This window comes from Erpetoichthys calabaricus, chromosome 7, assembly GCF_900747795.2.
Source record: "Erpetoichthys calabaricus chromosome 7, fErpCal1.3, whole genome shotgun sequence".
In the NCBI taxonomy this organism is placed as follows: Eukaryota; Metazoa; Chordata; class Cladistia; order Polypteriformes; family Polypteridae; genus Erpetoichthys; species Erpetoichthys calabaricus.
This window is the reverse complement of record NC_041400.2, coordinates 187,945,316-187,959,117: the sequence shown is the minus strand read 5'-3', so window position 1 is coordinate 187,959,117 and position 13,802 is coordinate 187,945,316. Positions and strand designations below refer to the sequence as shown.

The 13,802-nt window shown below is 42.6% G+C and overlaps 1 protein-coding gene across 1 annotated transcript in view; it reads left to right on the top strand.

The window, feature by feature from the left end:
• The window catches only part of adamtsl7 (ADAMTS-like 7), a 361,338-nt gene extending 354,813 nt beyond the window's left edge, over window positions 1–6,525 (top strand). The window contains exon 12 of the mRNA XM_051929912.1: window positions 4,794–6,525. Within this exon, the coding sequence (XP_051785872.1) occupies window positions 4,794–4,933 (140 nt within the window). The 3' untranslated portion in view covers window positions 4,934–6,525. The remainder of the gene's footprint in view (window positions 1–4,793) is intronic.
• Window positions 6,526–13,802: the final 7,277 nt, after the last annotated feature.

The window sequence follows — 13,802 nt, the reverse complement described above, 5'->3', positions numbered from 1 at the left end:
TACACACCAGGAAAGATACAGATGTGCTTGAAAGTTTGTGAACCCTTTAGAATTTTCTGTATTTCTGCATAAATATGACGTCAAACATCATCAGATTTTCACTCAAGTCCTCAAAGTAGACAAAGAGAAACCAGTTAAACAAATGAGACCACAATATTATACTTGGTTATTTATTTATTAAGGAAAATGATCGAATATTACATACAGTTAGAGTGGTGTGAAAAACTATTTGCCCCCTTCCTGATTTCTTATTCTTTTGCATGTTTGTCACACAAAATGTTTCTGATCATCACATTAGTCAAATATAACACAAGTAAACACAAAATGCAGTTTGTAAATGATGGTTTTTATTATTCATGGAGAAAAAAAATCCAAACCTACATGGCCCTGTGTGAAAAAGTAATTGCCCCCTTGTTAAAAAATAACCTAACTGTGGTGTATCACACCTGAGTTCAATTTCCGTAGCCACCCCCAGGCCTGATTACTGCCACACCTGTTTCAATCAAGAAATCACTTAAGTAGGAGCTGCCTGACACAGAGAAGTAGACCAAAAGCACCTCAAAAGCTAGACATCATGCCAAGATCCAAAGAAATTCAGGAACAAATGACAACAGAAGTAATTGAGATCTATCAGTCTGGTAAAGGTTATAAAGCCATTTCTAAAGCTTTGGGACTCCAGCGAACCACAGTGAGAGCCATTATCCACAAATGGCAAAAACATGGAACAGTGGTGAACCTTCCCAGGAGTGGCCGGCCGACCAAAATTACCCCAAGAGCACAGAGACGACTCATCCGAGAGGTCACAAAAGACCCCAGGACAACATCTAAAGAACTGCAGGCCTCACTTGCCTCAATTAAGGTCAGTGTTCACGACTCCACCATAAGAAAGAGACTGGGCAAAAACGGCCTGCATGGCAGATTTCCAAGACGCAAACCACTGTTAAGCAAAAAGAACATTAGGGCTCGTCTCAATTTTGCTAAGAAACATCTCAATGATTGCCAAGACTTTTGGGAAAATACCTTGTGGACTGATGAGTCAAAAGTTGAACTTTTTGGAAGGCAAATGTCCCGTTAACATCTGGCGTAAAAGGAACACAGCATTTCAGAAAAAGAACATCATACCAACAGTAAAATATGGTGGTGGTAGTGTGATGGTCTGGGGTTGTTTTGCTGCTTCAGGACCTGGAAGGCTTGCTGTGATAGATGGAACCATGAATTCTACTGTCTACCAAAAAATCCTGAAGGAGAATGTCCGGCCATCTGTTCGTCAACTCAAGCTGAAGCGATCTTGGGTGCTGCAACAGGACAATGACCCAAAACACACCAGCAAATCCACCTCTGAATGGCTGAAGAAAAACAAAATGAAGACTTTGGAGTGGCCTAGTCAAAGTCCTAACCTGAATCCAATTGAGATGCTATGGCATGACCTTAAAAAGGCGGTTCATGCTAGAAAACCCTCAAATAAAGCTGAATTACAACAATTTTGCAAAGATGAGTGGGCCAAAATTCCTCCAGAGCGCTGTAAAAGACTCATTGCAAGTTATCGCAAACGCTTGATTGCAGTTATTGCTGCTAAGGGTGGCCCAACCAGTTATTAGGTTCAGGGGGCAATTACTTTTTCACACAGGGCCATGTAGGTTTGGATTTTTTTTTCTCCCTAAATAGTAAAAACCACCATTTACAAACTGCATTTTGTGTTTACTTGTGTTATATTTGACTAATGGTTAAATGTGTTTGATGATCAGAAACATTTTGTGTGACAAACATGCAAAAGAATAAGAAATCAGGAAGGGGGCAAATAGTTTTTCACACCACTGTAGGTCAATAAATATTTGAACAGAGACAACTTTTTTCTAATTTTGGTTCTGTACATTACCACAATGAATTTGAAATGAAACAACTCAGATGCAGTTGAAGTGCAGACTTTCAGCTTTAATTCAGTGGGGTGAACAAATCTCTGATAAGGGAAGAATATATAAAGACTCCTGGCTGTATTAGCTCAAAAGGGTGCTTCTACTAAATACTGAGCAAAGGGTCTGAATACTTAGGACCATGTGATATTTCAGTTTTTCTTTTTTAATAAATCTGCAACAATTTCAAAAATTCTTTTTTTTGTCTGTCAATATGGGGTGCTGTGTGTACATTAATGAGGGAAAAAATTAATTTAAATGATTTTAGCAAATGGCTGCAATATAACGAGTGAAAAATTGAAGGGGGTCTGTATATAAAACCTTAATAATATTTTCATCACATTTAACCTCCTCGACGTAAACCACGAGCGTCACTCAGGTTCGGAATTCGATGTAAAAACGGTTAACCCCGAGTACTACTCAGGAAAACCAATACAGGGATAAGCCCAAATAACACGCAGGACAGTATATCCTAATGCCATCCTGAAGATGAAATAACGTCATGCTGTCAAAAAAAAAAATGAATTTGTCCAATGCGTGCTGTCACTCAATGTAACTCATCAATATTCATGAGAGGGGTGGAGCCTTTAACCAAAAAATAAAACACAATGGCATGTAAAGGAGAAGCTGTAAAGCCACTTTTAGAACAAACTGAAACAGAAGCATTTGGTGAATGGAGTGATGGTGAGGACGGTGCGAACTGGTCATCAGACCTTGACATGGAGGGTGAAACTGATGCACACAGCACTGTACAACCGAACCGATATTCCTGGACTTCTGGAGCTGCAGCAGGGTGCATTGAAAAAGACCAAATGATTGCAATTAAGTGGAGCTACAAGAAAGACGTGGGCCCGTTGACAATGCAGCAACTCTCAATGTTTGTTTCAGGGGACATGTGGAAGCCCACAATAACAGGTCAGGTCAGGTTGGGGAGCATGCACTGGTACAGCGTGTCGCCACTCCCATCATACAATGAAACAGCTCAGGATGCCAATGGGTGACAACCCTCCAAGGCAGGCAGGTCGTCCAGTCCCATCCACTGTCTATCTGCCACTGCCTGGTGTTACGTGGGCATCCCCTTGTCCTGGTCCAGTCACTCGGGTCCTCAACATTGAGGATCACCCTCGGGTAATCGCGCCACATGGCCGTAGTGCCGTAACTGACGCTCCCTCACACTGCAGGTCATGTGCCTCAATCGGGACTCCATGAGCAACACAAAGTCAAAGCAGCGGCGCCCAAGGACCCTCTGAAGAGACACACATGAAGGAGTCCAGTCTTCATCTCAGCTCACTGGATAGCATCCATGTCTCACAACCATATAGGGAGCACCAGGACCCCAAAGACTTGGACCTTCGTCCTTTTTCACAGAGGTATATGGAAGCACCACACACCCCTTTCATGACCCCCCATGCTCTCCCAATCCATCTACTGACTTCATAGGAAGACTCACCAGAGACATGAAGGACACGGCTGGGGTAAGTTAACCTCTCGATGACGAGGTCGACACTCTCTCCGCAGACAGACAATGGTATACAATAGGACTGTGCGATCAATCGGCAAAGAAACAGCACTGCAGCTTGTCATGGTGCTGTGATGGCGAGAGATTGCATTCGTGACAAGAAAACTTCAATAACTGCAGAAAAAAACTTGGGGAACCTTTAACACTCGAGTCTGTGGGAGGGAAACCTGTTAGGTTCAGAAGGGAGTCCAATATCTCTGTTTTGTCTTGGTAGAGTAATATTTTACTTTACTTTCCCCTTTTGTATTATTAATATGTAGCCTTTGTCAGAATGCCTCAAATCTCACAGACTTACACTGTTTATAAGGTGTTGTACTTTATAACATCTCCTCACCTTCCCTTCTATAATTTATAACCTCAGGCAATTAGGTGTAGTAAAAGACAAGCAGGAGTTAAGATACAATTTGAACAATGTATTATTGATAATATTCATAATTAATAACAATATGCAAAGTACATTTAAATATTGGCAACCATACAACTTGATAAATGTTGATGTGTAGTTTCAGGCGGCACACAGACTTGTTAGTTATTCAAAATGTCTCTAGTTAAGTCCTCCTTTGTGGTCAGCTTTCTTCAGGGCAGGCCACATGCCTGTCTCAATATGGCTGCCGAGCTGTGCTCTTCATTGTGTTGTCCTTTTCAGTTCATGTGTGTGAGATGCTCCTTCATCAGTTGGTGAGAGAGAGAAGGTAAAGCAAGCACATTTATAGATTTTCTGTCCAACCCCTACAGCCAATAGGGCGTCGTGGTACTTAAAGGCTTCTGATACAAGCCAATTCCAAACAGCCACACTTCAGACCAATGGGGTGATAGAACATCTTCACAGCTGCCCTCAAAGCCATATGTTCAGATAAAGCTTGGCAGTCAGGCACCCTGGCTTCCCTGTGGGGGTTGACTGAGAGACTTTAGTAGAGAAATAGCCAAACCCCAACCCTGTCGTAAAATGACCCTAAAAGGGATTCTTAAGCCATCAAACCATTGCTGTTATTATCAATAATCCATCCATCCATCCATTTTCCAACCCGCTATATCCTCACACAAGGTCACTGGGGTCTGCTGGAGCCAATCCCAGCCAACACAGGGAGCAAGGCAGGAACAAACCCCGGGCAGGGTGCCATCCCACCACAGGGCACACACACACACACATACACCAAGCACACACTAGGGACAATTTAGAATCTCCAATCCACCTAACCTGCAAGTCTTTGGACTGTGGGATTATCTATAATGTAACACTGATATTCCATTGCTTTGTCTAAGTTACAAATAAAGACATACAAAATATTTATCAACTTGTATGCAAAAATTTCACACCACAACAGTCTCATTTCTGTTTTTTTCTCTTTTCTTCCTCATTTTAGATGAAAACTGCCGAGATATGTACTTTAACTGCAACGTGGTGGTCCAGGCCAGGCTTTGCATCTACTCGTACTACAAGACGGCCTGCTGTGCGTCGTGCAGGAAAGTCAGCAGGAGGAACGGACGCATAAGAAGACGATAACCAGCCTGAGGACGAAAGAACGTGGACCGTTTTACAAAACAAAGTGCATTCGAGCAAGGCTGGGGAAGGGGAAGGGGGGAAAATTATGAAGGCATTGCATGTTCTTTATGCTTATTTAATTTGGCAGATTGGGAAAGAAAGAAAGAAAGAAAGAAAGAAAGAAAGAAAGAAAGAAAGAAAGAAAGAAAGAAAGAAAGAATAACCATGCAAATTCATGGCTACCTTTTTAAAATAATTACTAACAGGCCAACTGAAAGAAAGAAAGAAAGAAAGAAAGAAAGAAAGAAAGAAAGAAAGAATAACCATGCAAATTCATGGCTACCTTTTTAAAATAATTACTAAAAGGCAAACTGAAAGAAAGAAAGAAAGAAAGAAAGAAAGAAAGAAAGAAAGAAAGAAAGAAAGAAAGAAAGAAAGAAAGAATAACCATGCAAATTCATGGCTACCTTTTTAAAATAATTACTAAAAGGCCAACTGAAAGAAAGAAAGAAAGAAAGAAAGAAAGAAAGAAAGAAAGAAAGAAAGAAAGAAAGAATAACCATGCAAATTCATGGCTACCTTTTTAAAATAATTACTAACAGGCCAACTGAAAGAAAGAAAGAAAGAAAGAAAGAAAGAAAGAAAGAAAGAAAGAAAGAAAGAAAGAAAGAAAGAATAACCATGCAAATTCATGGCTACCTTTTTAAAATAATTACTAACAGGCCAACTGAAAGAAAGAAAGAAAGAAAGAAAGAAAGAAAGAAAGAAAGAAAGAAAGAAAGAAAGAAAGAAAGAAAGAAAGAAAGAATAACCATGCAAATTCATGGCTACCTTTTTAAAATAATTACTAAAAGGCCAACTGAAAGAAAGAAAGAAAGAAAGAAAGAAAGAAAGAAAGAAAGAAAGAAAGAAAGAAAGAAAGAAAGAAAGAAAGAAAGAAAGAATAACCATGCAAATTCATGGCTACCTTTTTAAAATAATTACTAACAGGCCAACTGAAAGAAAGAAAGAAAGAAAGAAAGAAAGAAAGAATAACCATGCAAATTCATGGCTACCTTTTTAAAATAATTACTAAAAGGCCAACTGAAAGAAAGAAAGAAAGAAAGAAAGAAAGAAAGAAAGAAAGAAAGAAAGAAAGAAAGAAAGAAAGAAAGAAAGAAAGAAAGAAAGAAAGAAAGAATAACCATGCAAATGCATGGCTACCTTTTTAAAATAATTACTAACAGGCCAACAGAAAGAAAGAAAGAAAGAAAGAAAGAAAGAAAGAAAGAAAGAAAGAAAGAAAGAAAGAAAGAAAGAAAGAAAGAAAGAAAGAAAGAATAACCATTAAAAATTCATGGCTACCTTTTCAAAGTAATTACCAATAACAGATCATCTGAATAAGAAAGAAAGAAAGAAAGAAAGAAAGAAAGAAAGAAAGAAAGAAAGAAAGAAAGAAAGAAAGAAAGAAATGCCAATAATGTACTACTGACCGATCCTTTCTAAGTGTTTCACACGCTGGTACTTTGAACTGTAAGAAGCCCGTGCCAATCGCCGTGAGCCACGTCGCGCCACATTGTATCAGAGTCAGAGGTGTTCCTTGTCATATAAAATATTTTTTATTTTAAAATGAAGCGCATGGAGTGCTTAAACCATGTCATGGGTCAGGGTTGGCCTACACAGGGCGGCAGCCTTTGTTTTTAATACTTTGAACGTGGAAGCGAGTCGATGCCCCCTGGGGCGGTGTATGCGACGCCTGCAGATGCCAATCACTCCTTACATCCCAATTAAACTCAAATCAGAGTCCTTCAGTTGTGCTGACATTGGGGAGGATTCGGGTTACACCCTCAATGCTTCGTGATGCCAGAACTACCATCGACGTGTAAATTGAATCCATACGCTGTTAGCGCGCGGTGCTAACTCTCTGGAAACGTTTATTCAGGATCCCTTCCAGTGAGTTTTAAACCTCCTGAGCCCACCCTGCTACAAGAAACGTTTAGAGTGAACTGTGGCACAAATGGGCCCGCCTGTGAAGACTTGTGAGATGTGCACATTTGCTGATGGGAGGACAATGTGGGTTTGGAAGCAGGACAGAAAAGCAGAGAGCATCAAAGAGAGGAGAAAATGCGCCACCTCGGGGTCGTAAAACAGTCAACGTGGGCGCATGGCCTTCATCTCAGGCTGACTTACATTCGTGTTTATTTGGTACAGCATTGGCATCTTTACTAATCATCGCACAACACAGCATTATCAAGTGGCAGATTGATCATATTGTCAAATTAAACATGGTTAAAATAAATAATAATAAATAATCAAATAGACACCTTGGCCTAAGGCGACTCAGAAGATCACAGCCTGTTATTGTTGATTCTGTAGATTTGTTTACAATTGGATCTCTTGGTCAGAGAGGTCACAAAAACACAGAGACGGGAACTGAATTGGCGGACCCTTCAGATTTAAAATCCACCCGAGCTACCAGGCCGTGCTGCTCATGTACGTCAAAGAGCAACTTCCCAACACTCCATTTTCAGTGGCACTTTAGATTAGAGAAACTTCATTAATTCCATAGGGAAATTCAGATGCACACAGCAGCAGTACAGACTCTCAGGACATGATACAGCCAAGCAATCAATAAGTAAATAACAAAAAGGGATATTCAGATATTTGAGTGCCACGGGTGGAAACACTGAATTGCCTGATAGCAGTGGGCAGAAAAGACCCCCAGAGTCACTTCTTAGCACACCATGGTGGAGCGCCACCTGGAGGGGATTTTTCATGGTGGCCTCCAGTTTTGCCACCCTCCTCTTTTTCCACACAACAGCTTCCAGTGTGTTCCGGGGTTCTCCCTGTGATGGCGCAGGCTCTCCTGATAAGTTTCTTCAGGTATTGTGCCACATTTGAGCTCATAAAACTGCGGAGTAGAACACCACACTGGCTACTATGGACTGGTAGGACATTTCCAGCAGCTTGCTCCACATATCAAGAGTCTCCTCAGGATGCCCAGTCTGCTCTGGATCTTCTTGTATGGTGCCACTGTGTTGTCAGACCAGTCCAGTTTGTTGTTTATGTGAACCCCCCAGGTACTTGTAGCTCTGCACCACTTGAATGGTGACTGGTGGTCTCAGAGGCTCCCTGGCACATTGGAAGTCCACCACCAGTTCTTCTGTCTTGCTGATGTTGAGTTGCAGGTTGTCCTCCACACCCTTCCTGTACTCTGACTCGTCTCCATTATTAATGCAGCCTGTGATGGAGGAGTCATCTGAAAATTTTGGTAGATGGCAAGTGCTGGTATTGTGTTGGAAGTCCGTTGTGTGCAGGGACAACAGGAAGGGAGATGGGACAGTTCAACCCGAGTTGCTCCAGTATGACGCACCACCATTTTTTGACACACGGTCACTGAACCTGACAAACTGCTGTCTGTCGGTCAGGTAGTCCAAGATCCAGGAGATTGTGGGGACAACGAGATGCAACCCCTTGAGCTTTTTCCCCAGCCAATGAGGCAGAACGGTGTTAAAGACACAAAAAAAATCAAAGAACACCATCTTGACTGTGGTGCTGGCTTTGTCCAAGTGGGAGTAGACTCTGTGGAGCATGGAGATGAGAGCCTCCTCCACAACCTTGTGTGTCTGATAGGCAAACTTCAGAAATGTTGATGTTCTGAAACCAGGGGCTGTAGCAGTTTTAGGATCAGCCTCTCAAAGGTCTTCATGATGTGAGAAGTAAGAACAACTGGTGTAAAGCCCTTGGGATCACTGGAATGATGTTTTCCACAGTTGGGCAACCTTCTGCAAATTTAGGGAAAGGGAGAGCAGGTGCAGAACTGTCTGGCCCGTGTTTTCAGCAGCACCCTGAGGCTGACTCCACCCAGCCCTGCAGCCTTCTTCACGCAGAGTTCTCTTCACTTGATCAGCAGAGACACACAGTCCAGGAAGTACAGGGGGGCCTGGAGACCTCAGATGTGATGTTATTGTAGGGGAAGGTTGTGTAGGGTGCAGATGGGATTCTGGATCTTTCTCAGCTCGATTACACAAGCTAGCAGTGTTGGTGAAGGGCTGGGCTGACCAGAATGAGTCACAGCTGCTGAAGAACGGCTTACTTTATTGCTAGTATGTGAAACATACCAGAATTAGGTGGAAAACATGAGATACAAGACATTAATTACTAACTCAAGACAACACAATTTCAACCCACCATTAACCTAACACTGTGCAAACCACAATACAAATATCTTGAACAAAACATTTACAAACTTCGATAGTTACCTCAAATAAATGAAAAACAATACAAAAATGATATAGATATCAAATAGTACAAGTTGAGCAAGCATGAAGTAATTACGAGTAGACAAGCAGCACAGTTACCAGTTATATGTTGCGAAACACAGTTGGGAGTAACGCTATGTAAGTTTGTTTAGGATCTGAATAATCCGAGGAAAGAAGTTGCGGAGATGGTGTGTAGTTTGGGTCGTGATGGCAGTTTATTGAACAGAATGCTGCTGAGAGAGGTGGAGTCGGCTGTCATCTTTCTTGCTGTCTTTCTCGCTCTGTCGATGAACAGATCTTTTAATGTTGTAACAGATCACCTGCTGCAACCGACTGTTAAAAAGAGAGGAGGCTGAAAGAATCCAAATGGTAATGGAGATGGTCACAATACTTCCAATGATGGCCAAGTAGAAATTTAACAATATCCGCCTTGATATGCTAAGCTTCTTAAGCTGGCGAAGGAAGAACAATCACTGCCTGGCTTTCTTGATGATGGAGGTGATGTACTTGTTCCATTTTAATGTTACGGCCTGCAGGGGGCGCACCAGACATCCCAACCCGACACAGACAGGCAGCAGGCACAGGTTTCAGCTCGCAGCACACGTTTATTTAATAGGGAAGCGCTTCTCCCTCGCTCCCCACAGCAGCACAGGACACCAAGCACCAATAAGTACAAGTAAACACACTACGTTCTCTTTCTCTCTCTTCTTTGCCTCCACTCCGGCAAGCTTTGTCTTTCTCCCTTCCAACTCTGGCTCCCGGATTAGTGGCGGCTGGCTCCTTTTTATAAGTGCTCTAGATGTTCAGCGGTCTCCTCCCGGTAGCACTATGGCGGCTTTCCTGCCATAAAGGGCTCTGCTGTTTCCACAGCACCCTCTGGTGGCATCCATGGAACCCAACAGGGCTGCAGTGAACACATCACGGTGGAAGACGCATCATTATTGGAAATGAGACCCCCTACGGTTATGTTGTCTGCACACTTTAGGATTTTTACAGATTTGTCCATGGATCTAGAGTCATATGTGTAATGTTCAGTCCATGTTTTACAGCCTGCTTGTAGCCAGTGATGGTCCTCATTTCCTTTGGGTCGTTTTGCTCAAGTTTGTCTCTGTAACAGGCTTTCCCCTCACAGAGCTGATTCTTCAGTTTTAACTGCACCTCCTTGATGAGGTCTTGATTGAGGTATCAGTTATTAATCAGCTATTATCAATCTATTACTGTTTTATTAACAGAGCTATTAACCAAGGGAGGTATTCTTCTGTAAAAAAGGAAAAGAAAAATTATAAAATGACCAAATGCTAGTCAAAATCATTGAATATGCCAAATCTTTACAAATCTTTCAGTCTGTCAGCTCCCCAAACCCGACGCAGACAGAAGCAGCCACAAGTTCAGCAACACACATTTTTGTTTTTCTGTGGGAAATCTTTCCCAAACCATTTCCCAGCTGCACAGCACAGTTTCAAAGCACAGTACCGTTATAGAACAGCAATGCCTTTCTTTCCTCCTCTTTTATTCTCCCGTCCTCCTCCTCCTCTGGCAATCTTCGTTTTCTCCCTCCCGACTCTGGGTCCTGAAGCAGTGGCAGCAGCCTTCTTTGATTCTGCACCCAGGAGTACTTTCGGTGGCCCGGTAGCGTGGTTCACAAGCACTTCCGGGTGAAGCCCAACAAAGTAGGGCTCCACGGTCCCTGCAGCACCCCCTGGTGGCACCCATAATGGAACCCCACAGGGCTGTGCTAAACTTCAAATCCCATGAAGCTCTGTGAGAATCTGAGGTACCGTGGCAACCCACGGGAAGGGGGGCATGGGCTGCCATCTAGTGCCCCGTGGGGAGGTAATGCCCTGTGCCTGTTTTCTGCCCCGGTCCTTCTATTATTAAGGCGCCCAGGCTGGGTAAGGAAAGAAAGAGCAGAAATGAAAGCTCTATTGCAAATGGAAGTTCTTGTTATGGCGCCGTATATTCACCATCAAATGAAATGTACAGTATGTTGTAATACATGTAGTAACCGTTTCCCCTCCGATGTACACCTTAAATGTTTTGTAATGTGCCGATTTAACATGATACTTAAACAAAAGTGATCTCCAGTTTTCTTAGTGTCTTTTGTGCACTCCACTCATTTTCATAATAAACTACAGTGCATCCGGAAAGTATTCACAGCGCTTCATCACTTTTTCCACATTGTGTTATGTTACAGCCTTATTCCAAAATGGATTAAATTCATTTTTTTCCTCAGAATTCTACACACAACACCCCATAATGACAATGTGAAAAAAGTTTGCTTGAGATTTTTGCAAATTTATTAAAAATAAAAAAATTGAGAAAGCACATGTACATAAGTATTCACAGCCTTTGCCATGAAGCTCAAAATTGAGCTCAGGTGCATCCTGTTTCCCCTGATCATCCTTGAGATGTTTCTGCAGCTTCATTGGAGTCCACCTGTGGTAAATTCAGTTGACTGGACATGATTTGGAAAGGCACACACCTGTCTATAGAAGGTCTCACAGTTGACAGTTCATGTCAGAGCACAAACCAAGCATGAAGTCAAAGGAATTGTCTGTAGACCTCTGAGACAGGATTGTCTCGAGGCACAAATCTGGGGAAGGTTACAGAAAAATTTCTGCTGCTTTGAAGGTCCCAATGAGCACAGTGGCCTCCATCATCCGTAAGTGGAAGAAGTTCAAAACCACCAGGACTCTTCCTAGAGCTGGCCGGCCATCTAAACTGAGCGATCGGGGGAGAAGGGCCTTAGTCAGGGAGGTGACCAAGAACTCGATGGTCACTCTGTCAGAGCTCCAGAGGTCCTCTGTGGAGAGAGGAGAACTTCCAGAAGGACAACCATCTCTGCAGCAATCCACCAATCAGGCCTGTATGGTAGAGTGGCCAGATGGAAGCCACTCCTTAGTAAAAGGCACATGGCAGCCCACTTGGAGTTTGCCAAAAGGCACCTGAAGGACTCTCAGACCATGAGAAAGAAAATTCTCTGGTCTGATGAGACAAAGATTGAACTCTTTGGTGTGAATGCCAGGCGTCACGTTTGGAGGAAACCTGGCACTGCTCATCACCAGGCCAATACCATCCCTACAGTGAAGCATGGTGGTGGCAGCATCATGCTGTGGGGATGGGAGACTAGACAGGATAAAGGGAAAGATGACTGCAGCAATGTACAGAGACATCCTGGATGAAAACCTGCTCCAGAGCGCTCTTGACCTCAGACTGGGGCGACGGTTCATCTTTCAGCAGGACAACGACCCTAAGCACACACAGCCAAGATATCAAAGGAGTGGCTTCAGGACAACTCTGTGAATGTCCTTGAGTGGCCCAGCCAGAGCCCAGACTTGAATCCGATTGAACATCTCTGGAGAGATCTTAAAATGGCTGTGCACCGACGCTTCCCATCCAACCTGATGGAGCTTGAGAGGTGCTGCAAAGAGGAATGGGCCAAACTGGCCAAGGATAGGTGTGCCAAGCTTGTGGCATCATATTCAACAAGACTTGAGGCTGTAATTGCTGTCAAAGGGGCATCGACAAAGTATTGAGCAAAGGCTGTGAATACTTATGGACATGGGATTTCTCAGATTTTTTATTTTTAATAAATTTGCAAAAACCTCAAGTAAACTTTTTTCACATTGTCATTATGGGGTGTTGTGTGTAGAATTCTGAGGAAAAAAATGAATTGAATCCATTTTGGAATAAGGCTGTAACATAACAAAATGTGGAGAAAGTGATGCGCTGGGAATACTTTACAGATGCACTGTATGTTGATGCTGTACAAGTAGAATTCTTGCGCTCGATCGCTGATTTGTTTTCACGGTTTCCTTTATTCCTCCCTCCACTCTATCAGAATGGACAGATACATTTTCGAAACTTACAGATGTGACAACCCTCTGAACAAGCTTTGAGTTTACCCTCCAGTGACATCGTGTCGGTTCGTTGGCACGACAGCCTGGTCAGCAGCAACAAATCTACGTCGAGAAGCCAAAAAGCTCGGTGTTTCTCACATCAATTTACAATACGCGATACGGCGTCTTTTTTAAAATAGCAGTAATCAGGTTGGTGAAATTCGCCAAAGTGTTGTGTGACACAAGTTTATAATAAATTAAACGTCAGTCATGTCAAGCAGGAATAGCCATTCACAAAGCTAGAGATGTCTTGGCTGTATTTATAAATCCTTGATAAAAAAATAAAAATGAAGTATCAATTTCCATCAAAAACATGAACATTTCTGGGGGGGGATTCCAGACTTTTGAATGCTAGTGTGTATTCTGGCCCCTGTTGGGTATATAAAGTGTTATTTCTGGTCCTCAATAAAACTGAGATTGACACTCCTGGCCCAGATGATGACAACGTTGCCAACCTAAACTCCCAAATCACTTTAAGGGGTCACTTCCTGTAGCTCTCCCATCACCCCTCTTGTATTTATGACTCACGTTTCTTCGCCGGCTCTTTGCACGTCTCCATACTAAATGACGTTTTTCCAAGTGTTCACCCAGTTTGAAGATTGTTCAGGTCATTAATGGAGAGCGAGAGAGAGAGAGAGAAAGGGGAGATGATCTCACTCCATTATCCTCCAGTAGTAGTAGAGCTTTATTGTCATCCTAGCAATATACTTACAGTACACAGTGGGACGAAATATCGTCCTCCAGAGTAAA